Source organism: Falco rusticolus, chromosome 11, assembly GCF_015220075.1.
Source record: "Falco rusticolus isolate bFalRus1 chromosome 11, bFalRus1.pri, whole genome shotgun sequence".
NCBI classification, from domain to species: Eukaryota; Metazoa; Chordata; class Aves; order Falconiformes; family Falconidae; genus Falco; species Falco rusticolus.
Genome location: NC_051197.1, coordinates 7,883,256 through 7,902,495, shown reverse-complemented (window position 1 = coordinate 7,902,495; position 19,240 = coordinate 7,883,256). Strand labels below are relative to the sequence as shown.

The following is a 19,240-nucleotide window of genomic DNA, read 5'->3' as shown; positions in this document are numbered from 1 at the left end:
TCAGGAAGAAAGGGGGTAGGTGGGGAGAAAAAGAGTAGTTTTGATGACTAAAGGAGTCCAAATAAAAGTACAGCCAGCCTGAATGATGGGGAAGCATGAGTTATGAGTTATTCAATGTCATTTCAACAACCACCAAGGTAAGTATTTTAGTCAGTCAACTAAATGAGTGTAACTCTTCACAAACAAGAAAAAACCAAGATAACACAAAAACATAGTTTGCCTTTTTTAAAATAAAGATGAAACATTTACAGTGATTTCCGTTTCCCCCTATATTAAAGTAGTTTTAATACACACTTACATCTCTAGCTTTCCCATAGAAGGCTTCTTGAAAAGCAGCCTCTAACGATCCAATAAAATAAACAGGATGGCAGTCACCATATCTATTTGAAATAAAATTTCCAATTAATAAAAAAATTACAAAAAAAGTAATTTCAATATTCTACCCTGTCATAATACTCTGTAAATATAATGCATTGGCTAAACCTTTTGAAAGCTGAAGTACTACACTTCTAAAGGACAGAAGGGAAATATTTAGAAGCCATCTGTCTCCCAGCATTCAAAAGTTCAAACTACCTGCCTACTACCTTACAAATTTTATTGTAAAAACTTTGTTTACATACATAGATATCTTAAGTTCTATATAATTTTCTAATAATAGTTATTTCCTCTCTTTATTATATTCTTAAAGGTTAACTTAAGGTTAATCTCGTATTACACATGAATGCATCTCACATATATAAACGAACATTTCATCACAGAGGACTGAAAACAGAAGGCATATAACTTTGCATTACTTTGCAGTATGTTAGTTTGCAACTTCTACCTGTTTGATGAAACATGGCAACTGTTTAACAATGTATGATTTCACAGAATCATAGAATGGTTTGGGTTGGCAGGGACCTTAAAGGTCACCTAGTTCCAACCCACCTGCCATAGGCAGGGACACCACCCACTAGACTGGGCTGCTCAAAGCTCCATCCAACCTGGTATAAAATGGGTGGCATAAAGTTAAAAAACCCCAGTATTTCTGTATTTTTTTTTAAAAGTAGAGATTTATCCAACCACTTAATTATTGTGAAAACTCTTACTGCAATTCCGTATATATTTTTCAATATTCATCACTTTCAGCTCTTCTGTTCCTGTCTATCATCTTAAAATGACTATATATAATCAGAGTCTTCATCATCCTTCTGGACCCTTACATAATTAAGTAATGATATTAAATAGTGACAAATTATACAAGGCAAGAATCTGTCACTAACTTGGACCGCGAAATAATTTTATTTCGGAAACAGTTCTAAAAAACTTAAAACTTAAAATAAATAAATTAGGATGCCTAAATATGCTATGATCCTACAAGAATATGCGTACATTTGGTTTATTTTTATTTTCATTATTTACTATATATTACTTAGTTTGTAACATGAATTGCACAGTTAATAGGCTAAGCTTACCTTGAAGAAAACTCTGCTGTAAATTGTAATAAGGCATCTCCTTCATTTTCAGCATTTTCTGGCACTTAAAAAAAAAATAAATCAAATGCAACCTCATGGAAACAGATTTTAATACATGAACTCAGTTGCTTCATAGATTTTTTTTTTTTTTTTATGTTGACAGCTTACTGAAGTGGTTACCAAGACAGCACATACATTTCCTGAAAGATGATCAACTATGAACTTTTGGAAAGACATGAAATTTCTAGATGCTCTCATGAACATATTCAGGCTTTCCAAACAGCAAAATCCTCAGGTTGTTTCTTTTTTTTCCCCCCAAACCTTCCCATACATATTGTTGAAAAGTTTTCCATATTATTACATATATTTGCTGTCAAAAAACTTCTGAATACACTAATGCAAGCCTAGAGTAAATAAAAAGTACACAGATTGCATATAGGAGGTAACTGACTGCTCCTGCTCAATCCTTTTCATAATTCAAGGGCAGATAATTACTGAAAAACTTGTTTAATGTAAATGACTGAAAATATTAATCACCACAAGATGCTGAAGCTAAAATCTGTAGTATTTAGAGAACAGGGAAACCTAGTTATCTACAGGAACAGATGATTAGAGATCATAATTTCTCCAAGTTTAATTATTATTCTCCAACTATAAGCTAAAACCATAAAGTTAAAAAACTTCCCCCATTGGAAGACACTTTCATAGTTGCCGATTATGTTTGCATCAGACATGACAACCAAACAATTCTAAAATTCCTATCAAAAGATACTTTCCTATTTCTTGTTGTGGATACCCACCATACCTCTCTGCCCTCACTACTCGTATACAATCACCTGTTAACTGTAAATTAATGGTCAACCCTTACTCATTGGCGATTTCCTCAAGGCAGATGATGCTACTCCAAACATTTCTCCATCATCAACTCCAAACTCTGTAGCATCTTCAAAGTCATCTCCATCACTGTCACTAACCATATGGACATCAGTGCATTGCTATATAAAAACAAAAACCAAAATCCACCATAAGCCTCTATTACAGACATCATCTTCTATGAAATATGAAATACATACATGACGAAAAATATTTATATAAACCCACTTGATCTACTGTAGTTTATTTTACTATTTTATACAGCATTGTCAGACTGCTTTTTATAAATAAGACCTAATTTTTAACAGAAGTCTGGTTGACAGAGCAGTATTATGAGACAAAATGCATTATTAAATGACTAAGGAACTGTCTCTGTATACACATAGTTGAGCAAATTTTATCCAAAGTTAATGCTATTTTCAGTACTAAACTTCATCTACTCATGGCACTACAGCTGGTTTAACTGCATAAGAAAGAGTGAGAAAAGCCACACATTCTATGAGTAATTTCAGACATCCAGACACAATCTACTTTACCAATAGTTGCATGATGAGGGACAGTCCTTGGAAAGGTACCTGTCTATCATATTGCAATCTCTGACACACAAAGTTAGCACCCATAGTCCTAACGTGGCACACCAGACTACTGCATGTTGAGTGACAGTCTGATTTATTTGGCACACCAATATAACTGCAAAAAAACAATACTTTTGTGCAAGGAGCTAAGGTCCCATCTATGCTTCCAACTCCCCACCATCAGATCTTTTGGATTTCCTGTCCTCTGAAACATAGAACAGCTCAGAAGAACCTTGGTTTTAACTATTCAACTTTAACTTGCCTCTAGATTGACTTCTTTTGTGAATGACTATTCCAGCTCCACTTGACCTAGAAGTTACAGCGATAGTACACTACAGAAAAACTACATGAATGCCTGAAGGTGTGACAAAGTGTATTACAGAATGTGAGACTTATTTCAGCTCTAGCATGCAAGTGAACACAAGAGGAGCAAAGAGCTCCAGACATGCTGGATCTCTTTCTACAATGGCTACGCATAAAGAACGTTTACTGAATGAACTAGTCAACAAGAAAATTCTACAAGGTGAACAAACTCAGATCATTTTGAAAGAATGAAGTAAGGCAGAAATGATACACAGTTATGCTGGTATATCCCAGGAGAAAACAACTGTCTACTTACCCTGCTAAGTGCTTCAGGTATAGTTAGAACAGCATTGTCTGACCGTCCCCTAACAACTATCCAACAGCATATATCCAGGCTTGCCTCCTGACCATACCTCACAGCTATGTCTTGGCAACTCGAACGAGCCAAACAGATTGAAACGCATCACTTTTGTGCGGCAAGATAAACCTTATGTGCTATAGTTCTCTAAACAAAATGGTAAGAAAAGTGTGTGGAAAATGGAAAACTGCTTGTATTAAATTCATTTTGAGGAATGACAAAAGCATTGGAAATTTTAACCCAAGCTATTAACAGTTAGAAACAACAAAACAGGGGATACACAGTCTGCGAACATCTTTCTGCTAATACTAAAAATGTATGTTTCAACCTTCTGTTTGATTTGGAGTATTTTTCAATGCTTACTATGGCTTGCTGTGTTTTTCTTCTTTTTCTTCAACGACTCATTTCCCCAGTTCCTTTCTTTGTCACAGTTACATGATACAGGAATTGTAAATTGATTCTTTTAAGATTAAGTTCTGCTGAGGTATTTGACAATCGAAGGGACAGTGACCATTGCAAAATGAGCTTTCCCTCCTTCTTCCTGGAGTATACTGGTAAAATAAATATGGTGTTCTTACCTCCTCTGACTGTTCCCTCGTTTGTACAGGTGAGGATCTTCTTCCAACTGTAAGTCGATGGCATGGAAAAGTCAGTCCCGATACAGCTAGAGTCATCTACAAACAAAGCAATGATTGTTTATTAAAGCCACAGTCTCAACTGAAGGATGTTGGTTTGTTTTTCTTTGGGTTGCTTTGAGATTCAAACTGAAGCCTGCCCTTCAGAAGACCAAATTAATTATACAAACAAAGAAAGAAGCCTGAAAAACTAAAATGATACCTAAAAAAAATAATATTCAAAGTTACATCAACTGAGTTTTACAGGTGTCTATGCACAGAGCATCACAAGAAACTAAAGGGAACTGCAAACTCAAAACTGTCTTGAACTGTTAACTTTCTCCTAAATCAGTACTTCAGTTTGAACCATTATTTGGATGTGGTAACTTTTACAGTGGTATGCTTTGATAAAGTAGATGCAAATTTTTCCTTTCCGATTACTAATCAAATGTTAAATAAAGATGATAGGTACTGATACAACTACTTAAAAACAGTTAAGTCATCCTGAAAAAAAATTTTCAAAGAATAGTTTAATCGGCAGACATTGTAAAAGACACCATCACCATGGCTACTTAAAAAAATACATTTCATCTCCATTTTGGTCCTTATTACTGTCAAAGGCACAGGCCGTATTTCTTGTATGAAAAAGGAAACAAGCAAACCCAACAGTGCTGGCAAAATTGCAGTCAACACAGACAAGATAGACGTTCATTAACCCGTGCTAACAGAAAAAGCACTTTTGCCTGTTGCTCTATGCCTAAATCTCAACTTTTTAAAACTAACAAGACAGCAAATGGAAAAAAGCTAGGATCATTTGAAAGACAAAATTATTAGATGCCTGCAAACAACAACATTTGAAGATTTGCTCCTACATCGCATTTAAAAATGTACTAATACGACTAAAAATGAGAATTGTCCACTCTATAATCAGAACTGTCTGTGCCATCCTTGCATTTCAAGCACCCTTCACATGTTTCTTTATATAGCATAAGCATACACCCAGCCTTCTGCCCTCTTCTGCAAAGCGCATCAGTCCCAGTCAAGTGAGGTTGATTACCACAAGTAGAATCCTCAGAAGCACCCAAGCCCTGTCTTGATAATACATGGGCTAAATTTACAATGCAAATAGCTCTTAAATAAAGATAGCCAATTCATTTTGGCAATGACAAATTATTTGATGCTGTACAAATTTCAGTGACATGAAGAAAGATAGTTCTGGCTGTATGTTTAAAATACTGTTTCTAATGGTTTCCTCAGAAGAAACATGGAGAGGACAGAAAAAGATTGTCTAGATCCTATAAAAATGATTACTAATTTTCCAGGGCACAGAATGAGAGATTTACATTACATATTTCAGAAATACAGCACTCTCCTAATTAGACTGTAAAAACATTAAGGTAAAATAAATTTCAATCATCCTCAACAAAAATCCAAGAATAAATAATAAGCCTTAAATTTCATTTACTGCCATGAGCACTGAAAATACCCCATTTATTTTTATACGTAATTCAGAATGACTTTATCACTTGCCTGCTAGAACTCACAAAGATTTAATTTGCTGCAGGTTGAAGCAGGCTGATTAAGCAGCCTGGTTACCAAATGAATGTTAACCTGTCTGAACTAGCCTGCTGTCACATTCTCATAGCAAGGTTAAACAAGAGTTTAGCTGCGTAAAAAGCCTAGCTATCGTCTTCAAGGAAGTGAGTAATAATACTCTGGAGCAAATGAAATATTAAAGACGACATACAGGTCAAGACCAATTACCTATGAAACTCCTGTGACAAGAGCATAAGAACTGTATTCTCTGTAATAATCCACCAGTTTAATTAGTAGTTTTATAAGCTTTTAGTAATAAACAAACCCCCAACTGTTATAAAACCTGAAATTTTGCCCTGTAGTTACCACACTGTATAAAATACTGGTAAAACATACACACAAGCACACTAACCACCCACAGGCTGAAGTTCCCTATCTAACAACATCAAATACCCTGACAGATGCCTGGAAATGTTCCTGGTCTCTTTTACATACACGTTAAAGAAAGAGTGGTAAGATCAAGCAAGCAGTTATTGTGCTGCTTCATCACTTGGCCCAATAGCAGGGTGTTGCAATTCCAATTTGCAACCCTATATTATAATGTCAAAGCGTCTCTCAAAAATCAGTTAACAGCAGAAGGGGTTCAACACCAAAGCACATTTCATCCTACTCTCCAGACAGTTGCTGGAATGTTGGTTTTTTGTGCACATTTGTGTGAGAAATCGCCCTCCCCTTTGGCTTTTTCTTTGGAGAAGTTTTTTTGGAAAGGAAAGGCTAGGATAAATAGAAGTTCTGCCTTTCATTTCAAAATAATCTTGCAGCATGACCGTTTCTCAAGAATTAAGTTATCTTCATTCTAAGATAAAGGACAGGGTCCCCTCTCAAGCCAAGACTCTTGCACCAGAAGGTTTAATCTTTATTTTGGAAATCATAAAAACATCATCACTAAGCAAAAGATTACTTTCCAGGCAGCTCAGTCTGATGCCGTGGATAGCAAACCCTCAACTTTTACAAATATTTGGAATGCAGGCCAGCTTTCTGACAGGAGCACTGCTGAAGTCTCTCAGTGGGCAAGAACTGTTTAGAAGGCAGGCTGCTCTTAGAGAGTCTTTTCTTTCTAAATATTGCATTTGCCTACTCCCAAACAGAGTTACAGTACATTAGATATAGAAATTGCTGCGTTGCAGCCTTCTTCCCATGGGAATGGACAGAATCTTTTTTACCAACTCCAAAACTGAAAATGCTGGTTACCCATATTCTCCACTCATGAACCCATCTGATTGTGCAAAGACTCAGAAGTCACTAACTTTTCAGAATATTTTCTTTTTCTCAATGAAAATCACTGTTACCCAAGTGCTATAGTTTGAATCAGATAGCTTTCATGTGGACAAGAAAGGACATTGAAAGACACATATGCAGGACTCTCGACACCAATAATGAGCAAGGTATAGATTATGAAATAAACAATACACTGAAGCAAAAATAAATAAGGTTAGTCCATTTTTCTAGGCAGTAAATGTACACATAGGCAAATCCCTACTCAAAAAGGTATCACAGCTGAAAGGTACATGAGGTGGAAAGTTAAACAGAATCAGAAATAGGCAAAATGACTTGCAAAAAGCAACTCAAGATGATTACTGACAAGCCAGATCTCTTGTCCAGCACTGTGTATAGACTGCTTGTGTGCTCGCAGAAAATTTACGTAATCTCCTTTTGGCTTCTTATAGCTTTTTAAGAACAACAAGACTGAAGCCTTGACACGTTCCAGAAAGAGTGGCAGCAGGAGAGTCCTTTTAGGAGACAGCAGAGATACTGAACAGATTGTTACTGGCATGAAAAAAGTCATGGTATGACCTGGACTAAAAGTGCACAAAGGATACTTGAAATGTATTTTAACCACTAAAAGAAAGACTGCTACCAAACCTTATAATTTAGAAAGAAAAAAAAAAAAAGTCTGATGCTCACTTGTGCTTTCCAACACTAAGACACTGAATTTATTTGTAAACATTCAGTGTAAGATGATTTGTATTTCAATTGCCAGCATTAATAATTGGGGGATAAAGTTAAGCAACGTCTTTTCTGATCCAAACATGCAGGATTCTTTGCCAAGAACTTTCCGGATCAACCTAAAAATATTTGCCAAATCTGGAGCGAGACCAGGTGCTTTAAACAACAAATTATTCTTCCTGTTAGAAAGTATCATTTTTATGTAGAAACTTCCAGATACATCCTTTAGAACAATCTAAAAGACCATGTTTTCAAATATTTCATGACACAAATATGTCTGCAGCAGGGGAAGAAATCACTGAGAGCCTGTAACTCCAGAATGCTGCCATCGCATGCTCAGAATAATAGGAAAAATTACGAGCCCATAATCTCACAAGCTTGCAATTTTCTAAAAAGTGTTTCTTGGCACAGCTTAATTTGCCACTCTTGCAGACTTCTGGAATTACAAAGGAAGGAGCAAACTCAGTCACTTGTACCAGTCCAGAGATATTTAACAGAGACACTGAAGATCTGAGAAACAAACAGTAGTAGGAACGTGAAGGAATGATACGAGCAGAGAACTGCAGCTCCACTGAGAAATGCTGATACAAAAATTATAAGCTCAGTGTGCTGCATCAGGAAAGCAGTAATTGGATATGACAAATTGGTCTTCCTCATATTCAGCCACACACTGATAGAGAAAAACAGCACTTCAAAAGAGCTTCTAATGGCAACCGTATCTAATGAGGGAAGTAGGAAGGCAAGCTCTAAGAGCTTTCTAACACCTTCCAGAATATAGCTGGGCATCCAAAGTGGCCAGCCATAACCTGTAAAGAACTGGACCATCTTCCTCATCATCACAGTCATTTTCGAAACGCACACTCTTTGCTCCATGTAAATATGGACACAAGTCTCTCTAGCAATCCAGTAATCCAAACAAAACACTAAGACAACTCTTGCTGCCACTAAGCTGCCTGTATTTAAGTCAGAACATACTTCAGAATATAAGTTATGGTAGGAAAACAGGCAGGCTCTTGAAGCACATAATTTACAGACTTATCCATTAGGCCTATGATCCTCTCAGTGCTTATCATTGCAAAATATGGCCTTTCCAGAGGGATGAGATGGAGAATGATCTGTCAAATTGCTGCCAAGAAAGTCAACAATCTTCAGTGGAACAGCTCCTATATCAGCCAGCTCTGGAGCAAATCAAACTCCCTACCATGGTCATCAATAGCAGGAAACTTCCCCAGAAACTCCAGAGTTTCACAGGTGCAGTAGGCAAGACAAGTCTGCAAAACAAGTCACCTGGCAGAAGATGAGAGCCGCAGATATATAATGGACCTGCTCTGGTGTGACTTGAGAGGTTGCACTGTTCACAGAATACTTGTCATCAAAGGATCCCTTTCCTCTAAAAGGATGTAACTTTTTTAAACAAGAACCACTGAAAACAAGCAAGCATAAGGGATAATGTTTAAGGAAAGTAGGAATATTTTATTTATTTTGTGCTCTTTGTTAAGTGTTTGCAAGAAAAGTAGTGACTGTTCTGAGCTCTGGGAATTCTGTTTGGTTTCCTTTAATGTACATTAACACATCTATCTAAATATACAGGCACTTACCACTATTCCTGTTAATCAGGGCAATTCATTAAACATAGCCCTTCAGCTTTATCTCCTGGTACTTGTCAGTTTTCAAGAAAAAGCTTTTGGCTGTTTAAGAGACCACTTAAAATGAGAAACAATTTCAATCACTGTAACAGGGTAACTGTCTTTACTGTTTGAGCTACTCAAATGAAGAATCCTTTCCAACTCACTGGAGTACTATTTTTCCATAGCAAAGTATTATTCTCTTTTCTAATATAATTTTTTGGACATAAACTAGAGATTCTTGATTATTCACTCTCAGAAATTCAGATGTCAAACTATACATCTTACAAAGCATCAGAAAAAAATTCACAGAACACTTGATCCAAATGCAAAGGAGAGGAGTCTGTCAGTGATACCAGGTTTCACTTGCTCTTGCACAGCAAGTGAAGCAACAGGCTTTATCTGACAATGACAAATCTAAACCAGAACAAAAAACTTGCAGTGGACATGCTCACTGTTTTTTTAACACAAAGGAAAAAGATCATAACGAGAAAGGTAATTTCTGTATTACCTGACTGCTATGAATCAGTCAAATTATTCAATTAGCTGTGTTTCTATTACAGGATTACATTTGGCTGTATACAATCTGCTTCAATAGAAAACTAAATGGGGGGATTCTCATAGCATGATTTCCTCCTGAGGTAAAGGAAAATAAACCATGTTTTCTGCCTTTAATACTAGAGATAAGGTAAGCAAACAAAATTCTGGTGTACAAAAAACCCTACCATGTTTTCCGATACTTGATTCTCCTTCATAAAACTCCCATAAAAAGCAGACTAATTCTCAGTCCTACTCAAGGTCAGCTTGTTATATATTAGGCAAAAGGAAGTCTTAATAACCTGCCCTCCAGTTCCAGCATCCTGAAAAATACTTCAGTAAAATTATAGTTCCAGCTTTCCAGCTACACTGACTAGCACAGATGGATGGAAGAAGTCACAGAAGGAATCCTTCCCAAAGGCGTCACTCCACGTGTAATTGCCAAGGAGGTACATCCTTTCAGACTCTATAATGTTGAATAGGTAGAATTAAAACTTGTGTATATTCAAATTGGGATAGGCAGGTTTAGCCTACAAAGTACATAAATTAGCCTTTTGGGTTTTATAATCTAGAAGAGTTAAGGAAGACTCAGATTACCTAATCCCAAATCTTTCCAGCTGGCATCTCTAGTTTCTGTTTGCTGTAGCTCTCATACTTAGCCTAAAACAACAAGGTGCTTCACCCAGTGCAGTGCCTTTCCCACCCATTTCTCTGTAATGCAGTATCTTTAGAGCACCACATCCAATCAATTCCAGAATCATACTTAATGTTCTGGGTATTTATATTAATTCTGGTGAAAACTGGCAATACCTGTTTTCCCCTGGTTGAGCACAAGGAAAAAAAAAAAATCAAGCCCACAGAGTATCTGTGCGGAAGATAAATCTGCTGTTAGCACGTATTGTAATATGGAGTTCTGGCTGGATAAACAGCCTCCACATGTCAGTAACTGCAGTAGCTCTCATCACAGTATTGGTTTGAGAGTTTTATGCCTTCACTGTTATCATTGTGCAACCAGTACTCTGCTTCAGAAGTAAGAGATTATCTCCAGAAAGGTGTGCCAAAAATATTACATACTGATCCTGTGAAGTCAATTTGATAGAGATTATACAAACATCTTGAAACCCAAACACCTTTCTTCTGCCCTAGAAACAACAGCAGTATGTGAGCAACATTCAAAGTATTATTAAAAGTGTTGTAAAGTCGTTGTGAATAAAAAGTCATCTAATTAAGACAGAAGCTCATGCTAAACTTGAAAAGTCTTTGCATCAGAGCTGCTTTAACAAGGGGAATTTCACCACAACTACAATCTTCCAACCACTTTCAATTATTATTATAGGATATACCAACTGTGAAACATAAGGCACTTGTGGCTGCTATTTAGTGCTTTGGCCATAACTAGCTTGTCAATACTAACTAGCTGCAGTTTCATGTTAGAAACAAATACAAACATGGAAACGATATCCCAAAATAACACTTATAAATCAGAGGGTCATCAGCTGAACTACAGCTCTTTGTAGAGACTGTGTAGCAGGCTGAAGTACACACATAGAGATTTATAACACACATATATCACACAAAAAATTCTTAATCAGAAATGAATGCACTGTTGCCTACAGACTGAAACCTAATCCTGGTTCAAATACTCCATGTGACAGCCCTTTCACCGTGCTCAAAATGTGAGCTGCTTAGCTTTTTCATTTACTCGTTTACTCACTGATACATGGCTAATGTATAAAGAAACAAACATGACTGAGTACATTTCATAACATGCCATGCTCAATTATTCAAAATAACCTAAGACAGAGGTGCCCGTAGCAAAATACCCAATGACTGGCAGGTGTCTCCACCGTGAAAATTTCACTTCCATATAATTAGATCATTTTTCTTGTTGAAGCATCTTGTTGGATGATGATTTTCTCCCCTCATCAGGTAAGAGAAGGGATAAGGAGAGAGAGGCAAGGAAGGAGCTTTATCAAGATTTTCAGTTTTCAAATTAAACTCTTCTTACTTACTCCTCTTTCTATTATAATCTATATGCATATGGTACTACTAGCTGAGTTTGAATACGAGGCATATTAGGGATCAAACGCTTTCATAGCCCAAGGGCACCAAAAGTAGTAATGTAATAAATAAGACAATTCATCAGTTTTCTACATCTTGGCTGACTAGCATGGTGCTTGCAATGCAGCCTTTCCATATCTCTAGTTCCATTCCTTATCCTTTCAGCCAGGGCAGGTAACACTGTGATAAGTGAGAAATTCTCTCACTTCTTAGTCTAGACAGAGTTCAGTTTAGATGTCTGTAAGGCATATTCATCATTGCTAATCCCTTCTTCTTGACGGGCAGATCTCAGAAGAATTCAAACAAATTAATTTCTCCCGGTCTACCAAGATGCCACTTATCTCTCCTCACTAGACACATTAAGTTCCCTGTTCAAAAAGATTACTACACTACCTGCACAGAATGGGAAATTGGAGAGAAATACTTTTTCAGCAGGGCTAGATGAAGGCACAGACCCATGCCTCAAACCTCAGATCTTTACACCAGAACCTCTGGGTGATCTAGGGAACTTCAGACCTGTCCAACCTAACTTTCCTCCCCTAACACACAAAGGAACAAATTATAAAACAATCTATTTGAAACACCTAGAAAATAAGTTATTCTGCTTGTTGCTTACCATTGGAGCAAGACTGGCCAGGCTGCTCCATGGCTGAGGCTGCTGCTCCCAGCTCACTAGCATTTCCATTTTCCTTTTGTAACCTATCCTTTTGAGATTAAAGAAGTGAGCAAAACATAAGGCAAGGAATATTTGTGTTGTGAAAGGGAGACAGGTTAATGCGGCATATGGGAAAAATCAAAGTGTAGAAGTGAAGGAGAGGCAGAGCAACTGAATGATGGCAGTTATGCCTCCACACTTGAAATGTAAGAGTGGGAAGTTTTCCATTATACAAACCGTTGAAGGAAATAGTGGTTTCTAAATGCATCCAGCACAGTCCTTGAATATGTGTATTGAAGCAGGGGAAATTAGAGTGTGGGAACCCTTTGGCAATTTTTTGCAGTTCTCCAGAGAATATCAGATGGCCCCGTACTCCTTCTGGATTGCAGACCCAAACACAGAGAAACCAATCCATTCAGGAAGGAGGCAGTGGACTCCCAAGCAACTCATGCTGTTTCTGAGGATACTCAGAGTCTCATCATTTCAAGAAAAATGATGCTATGACATGAGAGACCCTTCATATGAGGTTGTTCTTGCCATGGCTCTAGTTCTCAGTGTTTAACCAAGCATTATTAACAATGTGTGGGCAGCCTATTGTGCTCAGCCAAACCCTCACTAAATTCCTCGGGAACAAATAGGTGCTCAACACTTTCAAACCCATCACTTATTGCTGTATAATTATGCATTAAATAATCTATCTTGTTTTCAGCATATAATCTCAAAGTGATGTATGGTTTAAGAATTCCCACATGTTTATGTTTAAAAGTAATGTTTAAAACATCAAGAAATTAAAGGTTTTCTGTGAATTAATGTTTATATTTTGCTTTGCTCTTTTCTCAAAGCTCACTTTTCTTTCATCAGTAACAGACTGTAAAATTATTTCTATCCATACTGAAATACATTGTATACATAAAACAAGTGTTATCAGACCAACAATGAGCAAGTAACTCACTGTAAAATGAAGGTACGTTATGATTTTGGAAAAAAAAGTCTATCAAATGCATTTTTTTTTAATTTACTGAAAACAAGGGCTTTTTTTTGTACTATGAAATTAATTACGAGACTCAAAGATTTACTATATGGAACTGAAGGGCTCTCTTTAGTCTATACTGGTCAACAAGACATTGCTATTCAGGTTTAGTACATAATTTAAAAAAAAAAATAAATCAACCAACCAAAGTTCATCTACTACCATGTAAGCCCTTATCCCTCCTTGAACAACAATAAAAAGTGGATGTAATTCTACATTAGCCACTTCATCTTTTGATATCAAATAGCGTTATCTGGGAAAAACAGTCAAGTATGCTCTAGGTTTGTTTGTTTTATTAAACTATTGTACAAATATTAAACCAAACAGATGTGGTAAAAAAATTTGACAGCCCTTGAAATTTACTTCCTCTGGAAAATAACTTAATTTTCATTATGCATCTTCAATACAAAAAAAAATAATAATCTTGACAGGTATTCAACATTTCATTTTAAACACTAACTGGATGAAAAAAAATCTCTAGGGTGGAGTGTGTTCAGGTTATAAATCAGCAATGCTTATTTTAACTCCTCACAAAGTGTTGTTGAGATAATTACTGCTGACAGCTTTATTCAAGGTTCATTTCACTTTTTCTACTATTTTTCCCCTGTTAGAAGTTCAGCAGGGCCCATGGGAAGATCCACCCCTCACACCTGTTAGGGTTCTTCATGTTACTGAGGCCAGTTTGGACATGTCACTTCAAATTAGCATTGTGCCAGCGCGCTGTGACAATTACTTATCGCAGGTTTAACTTGAAAAAAAGTTTCTAATCCAGCCACAAGAACAGTGTCAGAGTACGTAATTTAAACCTGTCAACACAGGTTGTAGGAAATTCATTCCAAGGAGTTCAGTCATGTTCCCATGGTAGATCTTTGAACTATAAGGAAGATTAAAGACCACAAAGGAATGCAATAGGGTTAAAACACAGAACCTAAAAGTTCAAGACTACCAAATCGAAGAAAGTATCTTAAATATTAATAAAACTAGAAAATGTTAGCTTTATTATTAATTATTCTCGATTATTAATTGATAAATTCTTCAGATTAGGATTAAGAGGTTGCTTTGCTTAATTCTCTGAAATTCTTCTGCAGTTTATCCCAAAAGGTACATATTAAACATATGTATCTTATTCCTTCTGATGCAGCATAAAGGCACAACCCTGGGAGATTTTTACACAGCATGCTGAAGGCAGCAGCATGGTAAAGATGCTCTGGAATCAACTTGCAGATAAACAGCACAGAGGTGGAAGAAGGGAGGCTGGAGAAGAGTCCATGGCCCAGCATAGAGTTTGCTTGTCTTTGAGACAGCATATGAGGGATGCTGGAGTGACAGCAACAACCATGATAAAGCACGCTTCACAAAACACTACTGAAAGTTTCTGTACGAGCTTGAGCAAAAGTTGTGCCTGGTTCTCTGGGAACGCCCAGCTCTGGTACGCTGGGTGAACACACATGCCAATTTTTGTTACGGTTGCTGTTAACCACCAGCCCGTATTACTGTGAATCTATCATTCTCACTTGCTAGCTGAATGAAAGAGAAAATTATCCCTGGTTTTGATTATTTCTCATTTAATTAAGCCTAGTGAAGCAAGTTAGGATTAAAGCAGAAAGACAGATACTGTAGTACTTAATATTGCTTCAAACCACAAATATATTTAAAGGAAACGAAACGAAAATATTATTTCCTTGTACAACAGATTCTTCTATGAAAGAGATATACTTGAGAAACTGGAATAAATACCCATGATCACTTACAGAGCTCATTCTTCTTAGACAAAAACTGTAAATATTAAAAAGGATGAAAAATCTGCCAAGCCATTTGCAGCTATTTGAAACACAGGGTAACAGAATTAAATAAATGCTGAAAGACCTGGAACACAGTTAAGTATAGACCATGAGGCTAATTGTGGATCTTGAGTTAATTACTTTCCACTGATACGTTTTCTCAATGGTCTTTTACATCAGTTTTTTCTTTCCTCGGTCTGAACCCCAAGGCAATTCAGCATACTAGCCTCCAAACTCTGGGTGATTCATTGTGTACTTCTGCCTTAGGATTTTTAGTTCATGCAGAGAAAGCCAGGCTTTCACATCAAGTTGATGTTAATGTGCACTGACAAAGCAACAGTAAAGGAGCTTCATGTTTGTCACAACGTGCACTCTTTAATTTAGTAATTGCTTTATACTGATATGCAAATAATGACACATTTCCCAAATTTCCAGTTTCTCGGCAATGCTTTCACTAATTACTCAGTGCTTAAAACTTATGCATGTAAATTGGTTAAGTGAGTTTATTAATAAAGTACACCTGTGTGAATTTATCTATAAAACACACATGCCTGGGAACAGGTCATAACTCACTGTACATTCCTGAATGTCTCAGGAACCGAAATATTCTCTCACCAAAACAAGATCTCTCATGACTAAGAGTGTTATTCATAGATAAACCGGGATTGCCAACCTTTCCCAAGCTAGAGAGAGACTGCCTTTGGGTGACAAAGTCAAAGCATTCATCCATTTCATGTTGCCAAATGAGAGGAGGATCAAGGTAAACAAAAGAAAAGGTCTATAAAAAAAAGGACAAGAATCCCTCTACAACCTGGAAACGTGGGAAAGCACCAGCATCTGCTCATCCATCAGCTCTTAGTGGACAGTCACATGCTCTGCAGTCTGGTTATGCTATTTTATGATATTGCTTACTTTTGATACTCTAATGGCAGCTGTGAAAAATTCAGCTGCCCTTAACAGGGATTCAGACTCATGGATTCAACTGCAAGAACACTACAGAGAATTAACCTGTCTTTCTATATTTCCTTTCCTCTAAATTCTTCACAGTGTAAGGGCTGAAAAGCAATCAAGGTACTAACAATGTCCTGTTTCCTTTGCCGGTTTCTGTGTTAAAACACAGTGTCTGTTAGATTTCTGACATTTCCTTTAAGTAACTATGTAACTGCTGTCGAAGAGAGTATAATAATACTGTTTGTTCCAAGTCTGATCACAAGTCACCTATTTTTTGCTAATTAGAAGAGCTACAAAACCATTAAACAGATTTTTAAGGTAAGAAACAATTGTAAGTGAAATAAGCAACAGTGTAAACCAACAACCAATTTGATTCATCCAGATCACGTATTGCCCGCAGATACTCAAGAGATGTATCTTGGGAACCGCTTTGCATTCACAAAGAGTATCAGCCAAATACTTGGCATGTTTCTGGTCTATGGTGGGATGCCATTTACTTCAAAACATTGTACAATGCTTTGGATGGCAAACAGAAGAGTGCCTGAATATGCTTCCAGAACTACATAATTCCTTGGCAGAGTTCAAGCAGTTGTGCTAGCAACACTGCTTCCAACAAATGGTTCAAACACAGATTTTTTTTATGCTGTGTCTTCTGCCTAGATAGCACTTTCCGAGCAACTGAGGTTTTTGTAATGTTAGCCTTTTGAAAACAGTGTTACTGACTTCTAAAAGTGAGCTTCTGAAAAGGATGATTGTTTCTTATTTTCCATTTCCCTTACCTGGAATACATGGAAAGGCCTTTAACTCTTTAAATCAGTAGAACTAAAAGCACTGAGTACATAACCTCCTCAATCAAAGGAAAAAGGTTCAAAGCTAGAAATAATGAACGGTATTAACACAAAACAATACTGTAGTATTCTGAAATGGTAAGTTGCTGGGTTGAGGTGGTTGCAGCTAAAAACGCATTATTTCGTTCATCTAGTATATACTGCCTATTGAATGTGCTTGGTTGATGTATGACAGTTCCAAGTGTGACAAACAAAAAATAAAGAACATAAATAACTAAAAGAAAGTAAGCATTTATAAAGGGTCTTTCTACTCAGAGACCTCCAAGAACTAGACAAGCATGGAACACTCCCAGCACTTTAAGACTGGATTTTGAGAGCCACCTAACAAAAATAAGGTGGCCAGTTTCTATTGAAATCCAGCTGAGGCCATGTAGCTACTTTTCTTTGACTTTTACAGAAGTTTGGCATTAAATCTCAGGCCTCCTCTTAGAAATGAAAAGGATTGAGTTGCTTAAGTAAAGTGGTTTATTAAATGTCATAAGTAAAGTCTGCAGAGCTACGAATCTGTCTCAGCTCTACGTTTTGACCACTGGGCAGTAACTACATTTAGAAAAGTAATTCAATCCAGTGATTACTATTGAAAACATGAGCTCTTGTTTTGGTAGAGAAAGTTGCCTGTCTAAAAGAGTTTTATCAACTAATTATTTTTTGGTTACATGCTTTATCAACAGCTTATTGGATTTTTAACCCAAAACTCCCAACAGAGGACCAGATTAGCTTCACTCTAAGCATTTAAGAAGTTATCTATGGACTGATTTAACATTTTTTAAATACCACTTTTTTTAAAGGAGGCATTCAAGACTGTTGTATCAGGCTCTGCACACAACTAGAAGAAACCCCAAGTGAATTTCTACCAATAGAAAACATTCTCACTCACATATAAAACAACAAAAGTGATTCTGTAATTTTACATAGCTTTCTTCTGCTACTACAAGGCAAGCCCACTTACCATACACTTACTTAAAGCGAAACTCTGCTTACAGAGTCCCAAACACCTTCAATGTCTTGCAATGGATTTTCATACATCTTCTAACGAAGCTCTGCTCTGCTTATATAGTAGAGTTTCATTACAAAGAAACAAGCACCACTGTGATAATCCTCCAGGAATAATGCATTTACCACTTATCAAACAGGTGTCTGCTGTATTCCAAGGAGATTATCACTTTCTATTCTGCTCTCCAAGAGCATAGAATAAAAGAGAAGCTGCTACTATTAAATGACTGAGAAGAAAAGGAGTCTTTGATAATAGCTCTTGCTAGCTTCTCTCAGCAGGGCATGAAATAAATGTGGTCCTTCTGTAACTTCTTGTCATTGACATGAATACTTTAGTTTCTGCAAGGTGAGTTAGAGCACCTAAATGAAGACCACTCCTGTTACTGAATCTGAATTACCTCTCTCTTTCTTCATTGAGTACTCCAAGAACCTCAGCACCTACTGCCTATGCCAAATCATACCCTCTGTGAGTAGTCCTGAAAGAGGAACTCTGCCTGCAGGGTTGCTCCACCGAACACATCACCATTCAGAGATGTTTCTGTGACAATACAGTGTTTGATGAAAGTACAAAGGGATCTCCAAGATGGAAGTTCCAAAAGCATAGAGAATTAAAACTTTTTAACAGGATACAGTTGTAGGTTAAACTCTGGCTGAACATAATTTTATCAGCAAAGGCAATTTTTTAGCATATTTTCAAACCAGCTTGTTGAGTGGGAGTTACCTCAGGAGTAGATCTCTAAAAACAAGAGCAAAAGCACTCTCCTATGAAATCTGGGATACAGCTTAATATACACAAGGTGCTATTACTACATGGCAAAATATGCAATTGGTTTGGAGGAAAGCCCAGCTGAGCATCAAGTGAACCAACATCACAGAGGACTGAAGAGGTCAAACAGCCCACATACCTGCAGGAGACAAGAGGCTACTTCAGAGTGAGCTGGTAACAGTGACTAATGCTACTGACTGTCCCTAGCTAGGTGCTTCAGAGAAATTAAGACACTGTTGGTCCTGCGAAAACTTTCCATTGAAGTTTACCACT

General features: G+C 36.9%; 1 protein-coding gene across 1 annotated transcript in view; it reads right to left on the bottom strand.

The window, feature by feature from the left end:
* Window positions 1-19,240, bottom strand: part of FAF1 (Fas associated factor 1) — a 171,571-nt gene that overhangs the window by 55,217 nt on the left and 97,114 nt on the right. Inside the window, exons 9-12 of the mRNA XM_037404855.1 lie at window positions 4,142-4,237; window positions 2,323-2,449; window positions 1,455-1,518; window positions 299-380 (exon numbers count right to left, since the gene is read on the bottom strand). Of these exons, the coding sequence (XP_037260752.1) occupies window positions 299-380; window positions 1,455-1,518; window positions 2,323-2,449; window positions 4,142-4,237 (369 nt within the window). The remainder of the gene's footprint in view (window positions 1-298; window positions 381-1,454; window positions 1,519-2,322; window positions 2,450-4,141; window positions 4,238-19,240) is intronic.